The sequence below is a fragment of the Bos indicus x Bos taurus genome, chromosome X (assembly GCF_003369695.1).
Source record: "Bos indicus x Bos taurus breed Angus x Brahman F1 hybrid chromosome X, Bos_hybrid_MaternalHap_v2.0, whole genome shotgun sequence".
NCBI classification, from domain to species: domain Eukaryota; kingdom Metazoa; phylum Chordata; class Mammalia; order Artiodactyla; family Bovidae; genus Bos; species Bos indicus x Bos taurus.
This window is the reverse complement of record NC_040105.1, coordinates 66,428,520-66,445,753: the sequence shown is the minus strand read 5'-3', so window position 1 is coordinate 66,445,753 and position 17,234 is coordinate 66,428,520. Positions and strand designations below refer to the sequence as shown.

At 39.0% G+C, this 17,234-nt stretch overlaps 1 protein-coding gene across 5 annotated transcripts in view; it reads left to right on the top strand.

Annotated features, from left to right (window-relative positions):
• The first annotated feature begins 6,035 nt into the window (after nucleotides 1–6,035).
• Nucleotides 6,036–17,234, top strand: part of PHKA1 (phosphorylase kinase regulatory subunit alpha 1) — a 171,787-nt gene continuing 160,588 nt past the window's right edge. For 3 of the 5 annotated variants that reach the window (XM_027533405.1, XM_027533404.1, XM_027533402.1), the window contains exons 1-3: nucleotides 6,048–6,459; nucleotides 7,513–7,671; nucleotides 14,514–14,561. In XM_027533405.1, the coding sequence (XP_027389206.1) occupies nucleotides 6,382–6,459; nucleotides 7,513–7,671; nucleotides 14,514–14,561 (285 nt within the window). In that variant the 5' untranslated portion in view covers nucleotides 6,048–6,381. Of the gene's footprint in view, nucleotides 6,460–7,512; nucleotides 7,672–14,513; nucleotides 14,562–17,234 lie in introns of all 5 variants that reach the window. The other 2 variants (XM_027533403.1, XM_027533401.1) reach the window with 2 other exon arrangements.

The window sequence follows — 17,234 nt, the reverse complement described above, 5'->3', positions numbered from 1 at the left end:
AACTACTGTACAACTGCACTCATTTCACATGCTAGCAAAGTAATGCTCAAAATCCTTCAAGCTAGGCTTCAACAGTATGTGAACTGAGAACTTCCAGATGTACAAGCTGGATTTAGAAAAGACAGAGGAGCCAGAGACCAAATTGCCAACATCTGTTGGATCATAGAAAAAGCTAGAGAATTAAAAAAATAAATCTTCTGCTTCATTGACTATGCTAAAGCCTTTGACTGTGTGGATCACAACAAACTGTGGAAAATTCTTAAAGAGATGGGAATACCAGACCACCTGACCTGCCTCCTGAAAAATCTGTATGCAGGTCAAGAAGCAACAGGTAGAACCGGACATGAAAAAATGGGCTGCTTCAAAATTGGGAAAGGAGTATGTTAAGGTTGGATATTGTCACCCTGCTTTTTTAACTTATATGCAGAGTACATCATGCAAAATGTCGGGCTGGATGAAGCACAAGCTGGAATCAAGATTTCCAGGAGAAATATGAATAACCTCCTATATGCAGATGACACCAACCTTATGGCAGAAAGTGAAGAGGAATTAAAGAGCCTCTTGTTGAAAGTGAAAGAGGAGAGTGAAATAGCTGGCTTAAAACTCAATATTCAGAAAACTAACATCATGGCATCCAGTCCCATCACTTTATGGCAAATAGATGGAGAAACAATGGAAACAGTGACAGACTTAATTTTCTTGGGCTCCAAAATCACTGCAGATGGTGACTGTTACCATGAAATTAAAAGATGCTTGCTTCTTGGAAGAAAATAAATGACAAACCTAGACAGCACATTGAAAACAAAGACATTACTTTGCCTACAAAGGTCCATATAGTCAAAGCTCTGGTTTTTCCAGTAGTCATGTACCAATGTGAGAACTGGAGAATAAAAGAGGCTGAGTGCTGAAGAATTGGTGCCTTTGAACTGTGGTGCTGGAGAAGAATCTTAAGAGTCCCTTGGACTGCAAGGAGATCAAACCAGTCAATCCTCAAGTAAATCAACCCTGAATATTCACTGGAAGGACTGACACTGAAGCTCCAATATTAGGCCACATGATAAGAAGAATGGACTCATTGGAAAAGACCCTGATGCTGGGGAAGATTGAAGGCAGGAGGAGAAGGGAATGACAGAAGATGAGATGGTTGGATAACATCACTGACTCAATGGACATGAGTTTGAACAAACTCTGGGAGTTGATGAAGGACAGGGAAGCCTGACATGCTACAGTCCATGGGGTTGCAAAGAGTCAGACACGACTGAGTGACTTAACAACAACAATCTCCACCATAAGAGTTATAAAGATTGAAAGATAAACTCACAATTGTTACTATTTGCAAAATATATGACAGTGTATTTAGAAAATCCATAAACATAACCTTTAAACTAGTACACAGAGTAAGCTAAGATAGAAAGTAGATTTAAGGTAAACATAAAAATCGTTTTCCTATATATGATAATAACTTTTAACATATAATAGGCAAAAATCTTAATAGCAACAAAAACTATAAACTACCGAAAAATAAGGTTACAAAAAATAGAAGTCTTTCATGGAGAAAACTATAAAGTTTACTGAAAGAAAGAAAAAGTCTGAATAAACATACATTGTTTGTAGACATGAAAGCTAAATATTCTCAATATATTCATTCTCCCCAAATGAATCATAAATTCAGTACAATCTCAATAAGTCAGGATTTTTCTTAGAACCTGACCAGATTAATCTAAAGTTCTTAGGAAAGACTAAAGCTCAGGGATAGCCAAGGTGGTTCAACTCTGGTGAAGGAATAGAGAAATAGATTAATGAAACAGATTAGTGATCCAGAAACAGACTCATGGGTACTTGACATGGCCTTTCAACTCAATGAGAAAGGAATACTCATTAAGTAGTATTAGTGCACTTAGCACTAACATTTAAGAAAACATTATAAAATTTCAATCTGAACCCATTTGTAAAAATAAATTATAGAGGAATTAAGAGAGCTATGGATCAAAAACAAAATAATTACAAAAATTACAATTAGGTATTACAAAAAACAATAATGTGTTGATGATCTTGAGGACAGGAAATTTTTATCAGTTTTTTAGTTCTGGCATAACAAATTACCACAAATGGGTGGTTTAAAACAACAGCAATTTATTCTCCTTGTTTGGAAGTCAGAAGTCCAATATCAAGATCTCAGCAAAGTTGGTTTATTCTGGAAGCTCTGAAGGAGGAACTGGTCTATGCTTCCCTCCTGGCTTCTTGCGGTCACTAGAAATCCTTGGTAATCCTTGGTTTGTAAACGCATCATTTCCATCTCTGCCTCTGTCTTCACAAGGCCTTCTCCTCCCTATGTGTCTTCTTTTCTTAGAAGGACACATGTCATTGGATTACTGCTCAGTAGGAAAATTGAGCATGATCTCATCTCCAGATCGTTAAATACATCTGCAAAGGCCCTTTATCCAAATAAGGTTTCATTCACAAGTTCTGGGTAAACATATCTTTTGTTGGGCCAACATTCAACTTATTATATAGGCTTTCTAAAATAAGACAAAAAGGAAGACTCATAAATTTGACTTCATTAAAACTAAAAGCTATATGAATAAAAAGATACCATAAATAATGTTAACAGAATACCACTTATGGAAATACATGTGCCTTATCTCTTTTGGATTTCTTTTTTTAAGTTAAAATACAGAATATGCAATTTTTTACAAAACAGTACAAATAGAGAAATGGCCAAGTATATGAATAGTTATTATCCAGATGAAATAAATAAACATAATATCACATAAATTAAATAAGCATAAAAAGATGTTCAAGGACATTGCTATCCAGGTAAATTGGACCTAAGGTAAGATACCATTTTACATCTATCTGACTGCCCAAAATAAAAATTTAATAATATCTTACATTGGTAAGGATGGGGGAAATGGAGGCTTTCGTATACTACTGGTGGATGCAGATCATTTAAATGGCTTTTTGGTTATATCAAAATTTTAAATGTCTATTTCCAAAACACCTGAATGCATTCACAAGAAGACATATATGTATGTTCACTGAAGTATTGTTTTCAAGAACTCTAACCTGGAAGAAAACTGAATGTTCATCAACAGAGGAAGGCCTACATAAACTGCGGTATATGAAGTAGAGCTCTATGTAATAACATAACTAGATCTTCATGACATAACTTTGGATGAATAAGGTATTCTGCACAACAGTGTACAATACTATACTGTATGAAAAGAATACACTGAAAACAATATTTTATATGCATTGCTGTGTGTGTGTGTGTGTGTGTGTGTGTGTGTAAATCCATAGGGAAAAATCTGAAATGATACAAACCAAACCCATAACAGTGGTTACCTTTGAGGAGGGAGATAAAGAGGACTGTGATTATGGGTTATAGACATGGGAACCTTATCTGTAATATTTAAATTTTTTCATAAAGACTGTGTTTATATTTTTTAAAAAAATTTAAAGAGAGTGAATGGGAAACAATAGAAAGAAGGCAGTGTGTGAACTACTTTGTTCAAGAAATTTAATAACAAAAGGTTTATTATTAATAATAAGAGAATAACTAAGCAAACTGGAACATCTACCAGAGCGAAGATTAATGTAGACAATTAACATAAAATGGAAAACATTTATAAAATGTGAAGTTGAAAAAAGTTTGGATTTTTTAAAATTAGTATGATTAAAACTTTCAGGTAATACAAGGAAGCAACAATAAAATATTCCCAGGAACTTGAAAATAAATGTTTTTCAAAAGTTAAACTATAGGGATTTCCCTGGTGGTCCAGTGGCTAAGACTCTGCACTCTCAGTACAGAGGGACTGGGTTTGATCCCTGGTCAGGGAGCTAGATCCCACATGGTACCATTATATACTAATGAAATTAAGTATATAAACGATATTTTTAATGTACAGTGAATCAAATGGAAAAAATCACCTTCAAGAAACATGGCTTCCAGATAAGCAAGACTTGACTATAAATTGATTGGAAGAATATGTCAGTGAACCATGGAAGCACAGAAAAGGGAGAGTCAGCGAAGCCAACATAGACCAGACTTGTTAATTATTAATCTTCATGTGCCTTAGTTTCTCCATCTCTAAAACCAGGTTACTCATAATATTTACTTCATAGGGTTATTGTATAACACAAAATAGCACTTGTAAGGAGTGAAGCTTATACATTATGAAAGGGAGGGAATGTGGTGGTCAGGCTAATATGCACTGTCACTGTTCTATTAACAGTTAGGATCCCGATTTTAACACATCAGTCTCTCATGAGGTAATCGGCATGATCAGCCTCCTGAGTCTGACCTGTTCAGGGACACTGAGGAGATCAAGTTTCCCAGACGGAAAGGCCCACCCTGGAAAGCACCAAGGTAATGGTTGAAAGCACCAAGGTAAATGCCATTCAATAAGGCATCTTGGTAACCAGACAGTTACCTTTCTTGGTTACACACTACCTTTGGCTTTTCTAATTTATTTATACTTCTGCAAAACTTGGTGGGGAGGGTGGTCTATGCAGTAAGAATAAAAAGACTAGAAAAAATAAGCTAAATATTAACAGGTGGTTGTGTGAAGGAATTGTGGGTGATTTGCTTTACTTTTCTATACTTTCCAAATTTTCTTTAGTGAACATATATTACTTCAATATTTTAAAAATATTTTTAAAGGATGATGAGGTGAAGAAAAACAGAGGGCAGTAGCTTCAAGGAGATAAGCGACAGACCAAGAGTAAGATGTCAGGGAGTTAGGACCAGACCAGGGCAGTATTCTTTTTTCCAAAATGAAGTAGCTCTCCCTGGAAAGACTTTTTCTTCTCACGTGTACCTGAGCTATGAAGTAGCTGTTATTTTCCAGTCACGGGAGGGTTTGATTAGCCTGTGAATGCAATGGAAACTATTTGCTTGAGAATTCTATCACTGCGACTAACTATATCACTGATTGGCGTTGAACCTGAAAGTTCTAGACCTGAGTTCCTGAACATTTCCTCCCTCCTTCTTCATCATCATTACCAAATATTTGCTAGTCACCTCCTAGGTGCCTGATTTTACGCTAATTTGGGCATGGGTGAAGGTCGGGGGGAGCTTACTAGGAAAGACTATGTTCCAGTATAAAATAAAAATTAAATTTAAAAAAAGATAAACGAAAATGCAAAATCACTGTGGCCTAGGTGAGGTGGCTAGGGAAGGTTAGAGTCACAGATTTTCAGAGTTGGACCTGAAAGGTCAGTCGGTCTAATTCTCTTAGCCCGCGATTCAAAGAGCAGGTGGTACTTAAGCCTTGACTTTAAAGACTTGCAGGGTCTGAGTCAGAGATCAAGATGTGGAGGTTGGTCAGTAAACAAAGGGAGCAAAAGTCCTGGGGCCGGACCCCGAGCGGGGTGCGGACCGATTACCCTGCGGCCAGTGATCTGCATTACCTACAGGTTTCTTTTCTAGCTTCCCTTTCTGCCTTTATTTTCAGGCTGAGTCTTTGTTGCCTCCGCCTTGTGACCTACGTTTGCACGAGGGAGCCTTCCAAAGCCATTATACAATCTCCTCCGGCTCCTCTTGGGCCAATTCCCTCCTGGGGCACTCGTTTCCTAAAAGCACACTACTGCCCTCTTCCTTCCCCAGCGCGCCGATTCGCCGCTTTCTGGGGAATAAAGTACCTTTGGGAGTTGTTTCTTTTTGGGTTTGGATCGGAGTAAGGAGTTTAATCTGAGCTTTGAGTCAAAGGGATAAAATATAATAAAGACCAGGAAATTCCAATTCTTTAGACCTTGAACGCAAACGATCGTTCTTTCCTTTCAGGTTTGAAGTTACCGTGGGTTTCGAAAGCTAGGCGGGCAGAAAAACAGCTTCCCTGACATCCTGTGTGCGCAGCAAGTGTGGACAACTGAAATAGCCATCTGAGGTGTTTCGAAAATAAACTCATGATAGCACATTGCCTACGGTGACACATTCTCCGCTGCGGGGCGGACAGGGTCGCCGGGGGGCGGGGCGAGTCCGGGTGTCGCGCGCAGCTGCTGGGATCCTGCGGCGCCAGCCCCGCCTCCCGCTTGCGTCTCGCGAAAGGTGGAGGCGGAGCCGCGGCCGGTGACCTGAAGCTCTGGGCCGCTGCGGCCTTCAGTCTCGCCGAGTGGAGCGGAGGATGCAGGAGCCACCCGCGGAGGCCAGACCCGCTTAAGGGAGGCGGCGAGCGGCGCCAGAGGCACTTCGGCTGGGCGCTACAGTGCAGGAGGCACGCACGGGCGCGGAGGAGTGGTGGCCCCCTGGAGGCCGCAGTGGCCTGGCACTCGGGCTTCCCACACTGAGGGCGGAGCTGCGTTGGCACCTCCTTTCTTGGAAGATCGTGGGCCCCTGTGGCACTCTGGCCAGTCCTCTGAGGGGATTGGAAACCCAGCGCGATGAGGAGTCGGAGTAACTCCGGGGTCCGGCTAGACGGCTATGCTAGGCTGGTGCATCAGACCATCCTGTGCCATCAGGTAAGTGAATGGGTGTCGCCTGTGATCACCGAGGATGTGCAGTGTGATAACCTGAATGGAGACCCTGGGTGAACCCGTGTGTGTGTGTGTGTGTGTGTGTGTGTGTGTGTGTGTGTGTGTGTGTATTTTGCAGGTTCTCCCGCCCCCTAGCTGGGGAGGCCGTAAAGGACCCTGAAGCAAAGAGGTGTTGGGACCAGAACAGAACCCAAATCAGGGACCATTAGCCAGGAGTCCTGAGCTGGAGCTTCTAAGCTCCCCTCCCCGTGCCCCCGCGTCCCCCATATCACAGCTAGGTTCCAGGGGTCAGAGTTGTATGATGCTTTGAAGCTTGTTTATGGATACCGACCCCGACCGGGCCCCAGGCCTGGGAGCCCTCTCCTTCCCCTCCGCCGAAGAAAAAAGAAGTAGAGGAACTTTTAGCCATCTTTAGACTGTTGTGAAGCAGAAGCCAATGGCAACCCACTCCAGTGTTCTTGCCTGGAAAATCCCATGGACGGAGGAGTCTGGCAGGCTGCAGTCCATGGGGTCGCTAAGAGTTGGACACGACTGAGCGACTTCACTTTCCCTTTTCACTTTCATGCACTGGAGAAGGAAATGGCGACCCGCTCCAGTGTTCTTGCCTGGAGAATCTCAGGGACGAGGTAGCCTGGTGGGCTACCGTCTTCGGGGTCGCACAGAGTCGGACACGACTGAAGTGACTTAGCAGCAGCAGCAGACTGTTGTGAAGATCTGAAGTACCGGTGTACTTCATTATAGTTTTTCTACTCTTTTAATGCTGCTTTTTCATTGATAAGTTCATTCTTTCTAACTGGAAAGTTAAAACATCTCCTTTCTTTTAAGAATTCCCACATTTCAGACTGGTAAGGCTTCAGCCAGATCTTTCCCCTTATTCAAGATAGCATTTGTTTGCACTTGGTCAGAAGAGATTATAAAACTCAGGAGTGGGGACATAGAAGAAAAACCAAAGTCCCTCAGTACCCATTTGATACACTCTGTTTCCTCATATTAACACCCTATGGTTACCTGCCTGTCCCCTTTTTCTTGCCCTTACAGAACCCAGTGACTGGCTTACTTCCAGCCAGCTATGACCAGAAAGATGCCTGGGTCCGGGATAATGTGTACAGCATCTTGGCTGTGTGGGGTTTGGGCCTGGCCTATCGGAAGAATGCAGACCGAGATGAGGATAAGGCAAAAGCCTATGAACTGGAACAGGTACTCAATAAAAATACAAAACTCTGGAACTGTGGGGCAGGAGTGGCAGAGACAGAAGTAATTGTAGTCCACAGGAACTTAGAGACGTGTTTTGCTTTTCTCCCTCCTTCTTCACCTTGCTGAAATTACACTCCATAAAGCTTTCCTGTATTGTACTGATTTTTTTTTTTTTTTTTTGCAGTGGAAACATGAAACTTGCTGATTCAGGGAGAGAGGGCAGTCTGTTCTGTCACAGTGGCAAATCCTATCCTCAGATCTTTGCTAAAATTTGTAATCCTCTTTCCAAGTAAATGTATTTTGTAATCTCCAGCATATTTATTGTCATTGAGAGGAATATTTGGAGGCAGGTATCTACTATTTTACTTCCTTTTCTGAAAAAGGTAGATGGTATTTATATGAAGGTATGGAGAAGGAAATGGCAACCCACTCCAGTATTCTTGCTTAGAGAATCCCATGGACAGAGGAGCCTGGCAGGCTATAGTTCATGGGGTTGCAAGAGTCGGACACAACTTAGCCACCACCACCACCACCACCATATGAGGGTAACTGATATAAATTAGCAGACTTTCCCAACTAGACACAAGTAAAGACTTTGTTGATTTTTATACCTTAAGCTACTGTTTCAGAGTCTGTTGTGTGTCCTCACCCCCATATCCACCCCAACCCTTTGGGGTAAAAAAAGGTCAGATTCAGCAGATACTTTTAAGCCAACTTTTAAGGCCTTTCCCAGAGTAAAAAAAAAAATCCTCTATAGAACTATTAATATTTAGAAACAGGATGCTGTGTCCTCTTGAATGACCAAGAAAATAATATTCTGGACTACATGGGACTCTCAATGTTAAGATACTCTGCTGTCAGTTGTAAGGTATATGTGAATTCTTTTCCATTAGGGGAAAAGATTCTCTCCACATCAGCCATTTTCTCAAGAGGTCTCCCTAAAGTTAGGCAATCTGAACTCTGGTCTTCATCTGTAAATCAGAATATTGAGATTTGGTTGTTTTTAAGGACACTAACATATTGTGGGGTTCTAGTCCTTGGCAGTAGGAAAGAGTCACTGTGTAGTCCTCTACAATAGCAAGTACCTCTTATTCCCTCAAGCCATAATTGAGAGGTACTTTGGTCCACTGAAAAAAGCTCTTGGAGTTTTTTCTCTAACCCAGGAAGTACAGATCAATATTTCTGTGACTTATAGAAGACATACATAACCATTGTGAGAATTTGGAAAATATGGAGTGTTAAAAAAAATCTGTAATGCTACTGCCCTCCCCCATCCTATGTCCTACTCTGTTTTGCTATTTCGATCTCAGTATTTTGTTTGTTATGTTTTGCTAGAATTTTATATTAGTGGAACAATAACTAAGATTTTATACCCAGTATGATTTGACAGATTTCTTTTTCAATACTGTTGGAAGAAATCTGTGTCAGAACAGTCATTCTACAAAGCTGACATTTTTCCTCATGTGTCCCAGGAAGAAAATATTTAACAGAGGAAGAGGGAAAAATGAACAAGACATTGTTCATTCTAAAATTTTAATGTTCTGTTAAGCAGTTTTTCACACAGCACAAAAATATTTTCTATACCACCACAATGATAACCTTGGAATAACTAAAAAACATTATAGCAATAAGAAACATCTTTTAAAAAGAAACATTTCTCTGAGAATTCTAAAATTTCTACAAACTTTTATTATGAATTAAAACAGATTGTATTATTAAGTCTCATTAATTTTTTTCCTCAAACCTGACTCAGTTCATTTAGACTGGGGATCAGAAAAACCATCTCTGTAAAGGCCAGATAGTAAATATTTTTGGCATTGTGGCTCATGTGTAGTCTCAACCCAACTACTCAGCTCTTCCACTACTATGCAAAAGCAACCAGAGGCAATACATAAATGAATAAGCATGATTATGTTCCAAAAAGTTCTATTTACAAAAGCAGGCCATGAGCTAGATTTTCCCCAACTACACATGAATGGTTTTAAACTCTGGCTGTGGATTGGAATGACTTGAGAAACTTTTAAGAAATACCCTTACTGGACCTCACCCTAGAACAACTTAGATAAATCTCTAGCCCCAGGGGAATCACTATTAGAGAAAAAACTGCCTTGTTAATTCTAAAGTGCAGCCAGGGATAATCACTGATCTATGGCTAATAAATGAGCATAAGTGAAATCAAATATAGTAAATTCATAGATTAAATTCACATCTACTGTCAACTTTCCATTACTGTGTGGATTTTCCCAAACCACTGATTGTTAATCATTTCTACCCTTCTAACTCTTACCTAGGTTTCTCTCTGAGAAATAATGTCAAAGAACTAAGGAAAATTCTGGATGAAAAGGGGACAAGAACTTAGGTGACTATCCATCCTACATTGAGAATAGAAGTATGTACATATATGTTTTTACAAATGCTGTTTCTCTTAATCACACAGATATAAATTCACACCCATAAAAATAAATAGGCACACAAATAGAGTTAGCTCTTTGGCTGCCCCCAGCTGAAAAACTTCTTCCTCAGTTTTATTCTCTTTGTGTATTCTCTCATTTTTGTCTCATGGCTTTAACTGTTGCCTTTATGAGAATGACTTCCAAAGCTTCATCTTTAACTTTAACCTCACTTCAGTTTCAATACCAGATTTTCATTTTGTCTTCTGGTCAGTTGCACCTGAATATATCATGGTTTCTCAAAATCAGCAGGTCTGATACCTCAGCTTCCCTACTAAAAACAAACAAAATAGACTACTAAACAACAAAAACTCACCAAATGTCCTTTTTTTCTTATTGGTGTCCTCATTCAACCAGTCACCTGGACAACCTTACTTCGAACATTTCCATAGTGTGCTCCATGGAACACTAGATTGACTAAGTTTGGAGCTATGTTAAACAGCAGGCTTCTTTACTCTGTAATTTCTCCAAGCCTTTAATATACTGATGTGCATTTTGAATCTAAGACAGGGATATATATTTACAGTCTTTCTAGAATTTCCTGGACTAGTGCTGGTTTGATTCCTGGGTTGGGAAGTTCCCCTGGAGAAGGGATAGGCTACCCAGTCCAGAATTCTTGGGCTTACCTGGTGGCTCAGACAGTAAAGAATCCACCTGTAGTGTGGGAGACCTGGGTTCGATCCCTGGGTTGGGAAGATTCCCTGGAGGAGGACATGGCAACCCACTCCAGTATTCTTACCTGGAGAATTCCCATGGACAGAGGAGCCTGGCGGGCTACAGTCTGTGGGGTCGCAAAGAGTTGGACATGACGGACACTGAGCCGACTAAGCACAGCACAGTGTTCTATAGTGTTTGAAAAGGGCTTCCGTTATGGTGATTTTTGATTTGTCTCTTTTGCCTTTTGATACATGAAGATCAAAGTCTGTTAATTCTTACATTTTTCTTGACTCCATCCCCTCCTTTCTATTCCCTGCTGCCTCAGCCTTAGTTTAAACCTTGATCACTTAACACTTTTGTGAAAACAACATATAAATTGTCTATTTTCATTCTCAGCAATCTTTCTGTAGCTCTCATTTCCCTACAAGTAAAATCCAAATGTTTTGGATTGATAGTCAAGAGTCTTTAGGGTTTGGTCCTAGGCTGCTTTTTCAATATTATATCATGCTGGTCCCCTGCATTCTACCCCCAGTTCCAGCCAGGTTGGTATCTTCATTACCCCTCTACCAGTCCCTTGCTGAAAATGTCTGACATATGTGTAAAAACTTCATTGTACTGTGTGTGTGTGTGTGTGTGTGTGTGTGTGTTAGTCGCTCAGTCATGTATGACTCTTTGCTATCCCATGGACTTTAGCCTGCCAGGCTCCTCTGTCCATGGAATTTTCCAGGCATGAATTCTGGAGTGGGTAGCCATTCCCTTCTCCAGTAGCTCTTTTCAACCCAGGGATTGAATCCAGTTTTCCTGCATTGTGAGCAGATTCTTCACCGTCTGAGCCACCAAGGAAGCCATGCTTTCCCATAATTACTAGTATTTTATTCCCATAACATCCTGTGAGTTAAGTATCATTTTCCCTAATTTACAGGGGAAGGGACTGACATAGGGAGATGAAGTTGGCATTTGGTGGTACCATGAATACTACCTGGGTCTTATGACTTCAGATTCAGTCCTTTTGAATTTTTCCTCCCTCCTTCAGGGAAGCCATAGACATTTCCATCTCCAGATTATTTTATGAGCTGTTTCTTCACCTGTGAAGCCTGATGTCAATCCTACATTTTCTGTGGTTCTTCTATTCACAGACTTCTCAATTTTACAGTGATCACTTCTTTCTCAGGACTGTTTTCTTGGAACTTCTAAACCACTTATGGTCAATGCCATTCAACATGTTCAGTTTTTCACTCAACAAACCTTGTGTAATTGTTATGTGCCAAGCCCTGCAATAGATATAAAAATTAAATGGAACAAAATGTTTATATTTAAATCTCAACTTTTTAACTTATAAATTTACAGAAAATATTAGAAATTGTAAAATAAACATATTTGTATGTACTCTTTAAGATTCACTAGTTTTTAACGTGTTGTCATACTTGCATCCCCTCCATAAACATGCACATACAGGTGCACAGCTTTTTTTCTTGGTGAGCCATTTGAGAGTTACTTGCACACATGAAATATGTATTTTTAAAAGTATAGTCTGCGTAATCCATTAATTTAAAAGTTTATTTCTGAATCTGTCTGCCTCTTTTTCTTAAGAAGTTCATAGCCTAATTGGAGGTGGGGAGATGTATAAACATAGTTACAGCACATTAGGACAGATAATGTAGGTACTGTATATAGGAGATAAGTACACAGTTCTGCAGGAACACACAGCTGGAAAGTCTAATTTCCCTTGAACAAGGCAAGAAAGGATTCATAGAGGAGTTGGATTTTTAAGGATAAGCCAGAATTGTCATGTAGACTATATTTGTAGTTTACAGTTTTTCTTTTTGTAGTTTCGTATTTTTAAAAAGTATATCTATCCTGTCTCCGTTTTCTTTATGTTTTACAAAGCCTGATAGAGGCTCATGTGTATCTGATTGTATTTATATCAGTCAGTTCACAAGCACATAGATCCATATCCTCAAAAAAGATAAATTAGACGATGTCATTTGGTCTGATTAGAAGCCCTAGTGTACGTATAAACATGTATAATTAATGCCAGCTAGTGCACCTGAATCAGGGAATGGGCAGTTTAGGGGAATACAAAATATAGATACTTCTCTTCATTCTTAACCATTCCATGCTTCTTATTAATTTTATCCTGACTTGGAATTTGAAAAAAATGGCTGAGAGTGGCCATTCCAGGAGGACAAAAGTGGATGGCAATCAGGACTCCTCCACTGCATCTATAATTCCCCAGACTTATTTAAATTAAAGAAAATATTTGTGGTAGTAGCAGGATTGCATAGTAAAGAGAGTTGAAAGAATGGGATAAAAAATCTGTGAGTATGTTAGTGACCTGTAGAAGAGAATTCAGAATCAAAGTCACCCCGCAGAGTAAGCAGGCTGTGTTTAATACTGTCTAAAACAGTATAATAAAGGATAATCTCTTCCATTAGGATCGAAGTAATAGAGATTTTCTGGTAGAGGTTGCATTGTTTCACTACTTTGTAACAAATGCTTCATGCTTTAAAGGATGACAAGATCACACACTGCCTATTTGTTCTCTCTATCATTCTCTTTATTTCTTCCCTTGGACCATTGGTAGACAGAAATTACTTAAGGAAAGGAACTCTGCCAAGAAAACACTTTATTTTACCCTCAGTAAAAGATTTAAGAAAGAATTGAAACATAACTTAATAGGTTCTTATCTTTTTCATGCCTACAGCTTGTAGTCCCATTTGAATATTTTGAAGGAATAGCAGAATAGTGCAGCTCCTAAGTATTAGGTTAGTTTTCAGAGGTGTCCTGAAGCCACCTCTGAGACAGCATTCCTTGGAGTAACCTGCTTGTATTTCTTCTGGACTGGGGAACAGAAAGCTTAGAGAAATGGAGAAGCTCTGTGACGCTGTATTCTTCCAAAACATACTGCCTATCCATGCCAGTGTTGATGGACCCTTCTGGTGTCATGTAGTATAACAAGTATATTGTTACTATACTATAATTAAATAAACTTATTATATTATTACTATATTTATTATGCTAACTAGTATAGTATAACTAGTATCATATATTATTACTATACTATATTATAAATAAATACAATTATTACTATATTATACCAACTACCATAGTATATAATTGGTAATCAGAATTTTGGAGGGTTATGATTAGAACACTAACCACTTTAGAAATTGTCAAGCCCTAGTAAGAGAATAGTGATGACTTGAGACTTAAGTTTGGGCTTTTTTTCAGGGCAAGAGGGTTGAGTTGCACTAACAATTCTCGTTTACAATTATTCTGAAGTTTATTTATTCTTTAAGAGAAATGTCCAGATAATATTTCTATGGGCTCTTGAAGATAAGTCTTGGCTAGTTTAGAAAAAAAAATAAAAGTGATGATGTTGGCTTTTCTAGGACATAGGATATGTTTTAAATACCCTCATAGCGTTATGATTTTTGAGCTAACTTGCCCATTTTTTTCCAGGTGGAATGTCCTCTAATAGGATAGTTGACTTAGTTTTACACAAACCTGTTGGAGCTTGTATTTTTTTTAACTTGAAGGAGTCACCAACTGCAGGTTTCAGTTCCACTTTTAGCTGCAATCTGCTCTTCTGTGTACCTATAAAGTAAATGCCATGTAAATAGGAACCCAGGATAAGGTTACTTGTTCTCAAAAGGTCATGTACCAACTGCAGTTGCTGAGTAAGTGTTCCTGCATCTAGGGATGTTTATAACAGCTTGTTTCCATTTATTTCTGCAGAGTGTAGTGAAGCTGATGAGGGGACTGCTGCACTGCATGATTAGACAGGTATGTCATTGTTAATGCACCCTCTCCAATAAAAGCACATGATAATTTATATATATATATATATATATACACACACACACACACGTATATACGGTTTATTTTTTTTCAATTTCACAAATAGTACATACTAATTTTAGAAAATCTGTATAATTGAGGAGGGAAATGTCACCCATGATTTCACCATCCAGTTACCACTGAAGTATTGTCTTCCAGTCTTTTCCCCCTCCTCTACAAATGATTTCTTTTATATATTTCATCAGTACTGTACATGCAATTATGTATATTGAGTAAAAAGTGATGCAGGTCTCTAAACTCCTCTGAAACCCTTGAGACCAAATAAATTTCACAATTCAGAATTTTTCAGATTTTAAAAGGTAGTACTGGACATGGAACGACAGACTGGTTCCAAATAGGAAAAGGAGTACGTCAAGGCTGTATATTGTCACCCTGCTTATTTAACTTATATGCAGAGTACATCATGCAAAATGTCAGGCTGGACAAAGCACAAGCTGGAATCAAGATTGCCAAGAGAAATATCAATGACCTCAGATATGCAGATGACACCACCCTTATGGCAGAAAGTAAAGAGGAACTAAAAAGCCTCTTGATGAAAACGAAAGAGAAGAGTGAAAAAGTTGGTTTAAAGCTCAACATTCAGAAAACGAAGATCATGGCAACTGTTCCCATCACTTCATGGGAAATAGATGGGGAAACAGTGGAAACAGTGTCAGACTTTATTTTTCTGGGCTCCAAAATCACTGCAGATGGTGACTTCAGCCATGAAATTAAAAGACGCTTACTCCTTAGAAAGAAAGTTATGACCCACCTAGATAGCATATTCAAAAGCAGAGACATTACTTTGCCAACAAAGGTCCGTCTAGTCAAGGCTATGGTTTTTCCTGTGGTCATGTGTGGATGTGAGAGTTGGACTGTGAAGAAAGCTGAGTGCCAAAGAATTGATACTTTTAAACTGTGGTGTTGGAGAAGACTCTTGAGAGTCCCTTGGACTGCAAGGAGATCCAACCTGTCCATCCTAAAGGAGATCAGTCCTGGGTGTTCTTTGCAAGGAATGATGCTGAAGCTGAAACTCCAGTACTTTGGCCACCTCATGCGAAGAGTTGACTCATTGGAAAAGACTCTGATGCTGGGAGGGATTGGGGGCAGGAGGAGAAGGGGACGACAGAGGATGAGATGGCTGGATGGTATCACCGACTCGATGGACGTGAGTTTGGGTGAACTCCGGGAGTTGGTGATGGACAAGGAGGCCTTGCGTGCTGCAATTCATGGGGTCGCAAAGAGTCGGACATGACTGAGTGACTGAACGGAACAGTATATATACCATATATTATGTTATGCCCTCAGAAAATCCAAATATCACTCTATAGTCAGAAACATTAGACTCTCTATAGGAAAACATGCATTTTTCACAATAAGTGGAATTAATAAAAACTCCAAATAGTCCCATGTTAGTTTGAATCAGATGTTGCCACCAAATGAATTTTGATACAAAACTTAGGGGGAAAAAACATTTTGGAAATGTTTTAGATTTTAGAATTGGAGATAAGGGGCCAAGAATTTATATCTTCTAGAATTAATTTGCATTTTCCTGATCTTGAGTCAAGTTGAACATCCTTTCATGTGGGGGTTGAAAATTCGTATTTTGTCTTCTATTAATTGCCTTTTAGGTCCTTTGCCTCTTTCTCTTTCAGGCTGTCTCTATCTTGCCTATTTGAGGAGTGCCTCTCCATGATGGATATTAATCCTTTGTCACATGCACTGCAAATATTTTTAGCAGTGTCTGGTTTATCTTTTGGGTTTGCTTATGATATTTTTCCCATTCAAAAGTGTCTCACTAAAAGAAAGTATTTTATTTTTATCCTAGGAGTTCTTTACACGTGTTATACTCATTGACTCTGAACTGATTTTCTTGACCTAAGAATACATTTTATTAGAAGGAGAAATTGAGGCCCAGATTAATAAAATGACCATCCCGAGGCACCAAAAAGTCTAAAGTAAAAAGAAATCAAGTCCAGACTTCTGAACTTGATCAGTGATCTCTCTACTGGATTGTTTCACACCCATGATTTTTTTCATTCTTTGCTACTTTTTAATTTTTTGCATTTTAGATATTTGTATTTTCCACCTTACCAAATAGGTTTAAAGTCACTAATTTCTTGGACTATATTTAAAGATATGATAGTTACTATCATATATCAGATGCACACGTAATCAAATAGAAATTTCAGGTAATAAGTCTTTCATTTGTCCCTTGCACAATGTCTCTTTTCTGACCTTGGTTCCAGCTTTCTTTCATGTTTTTTCTTTGTCATTCCATGAGTCTCTCCCCAGCTCCTTTTATTACTCCTTCAAAATATATCTTCTTGGTTCTACTTTACCTCAAAATGTCTACCTCTGTTTCAGGAACAAATGTATCTTTTTTACAACTCAATTATCTCTTACTAAGCTGTTCTCACTCAATCTCTCTGCATCTCAGTTTTTATCTACAAAACAGCAAAACAACCATCTGAAGAGTGAAAGAGAGGTGATGAATAGGAAATAGCTGAGTTCGATGGATATTATTTTCTAATTAAATTGTTTAAATTGAAAAATAATGACAGCAGGGGGAAAGGGGTAACAATGCATTTTAAATATTCACAGTTGCCTGAAGGCCAA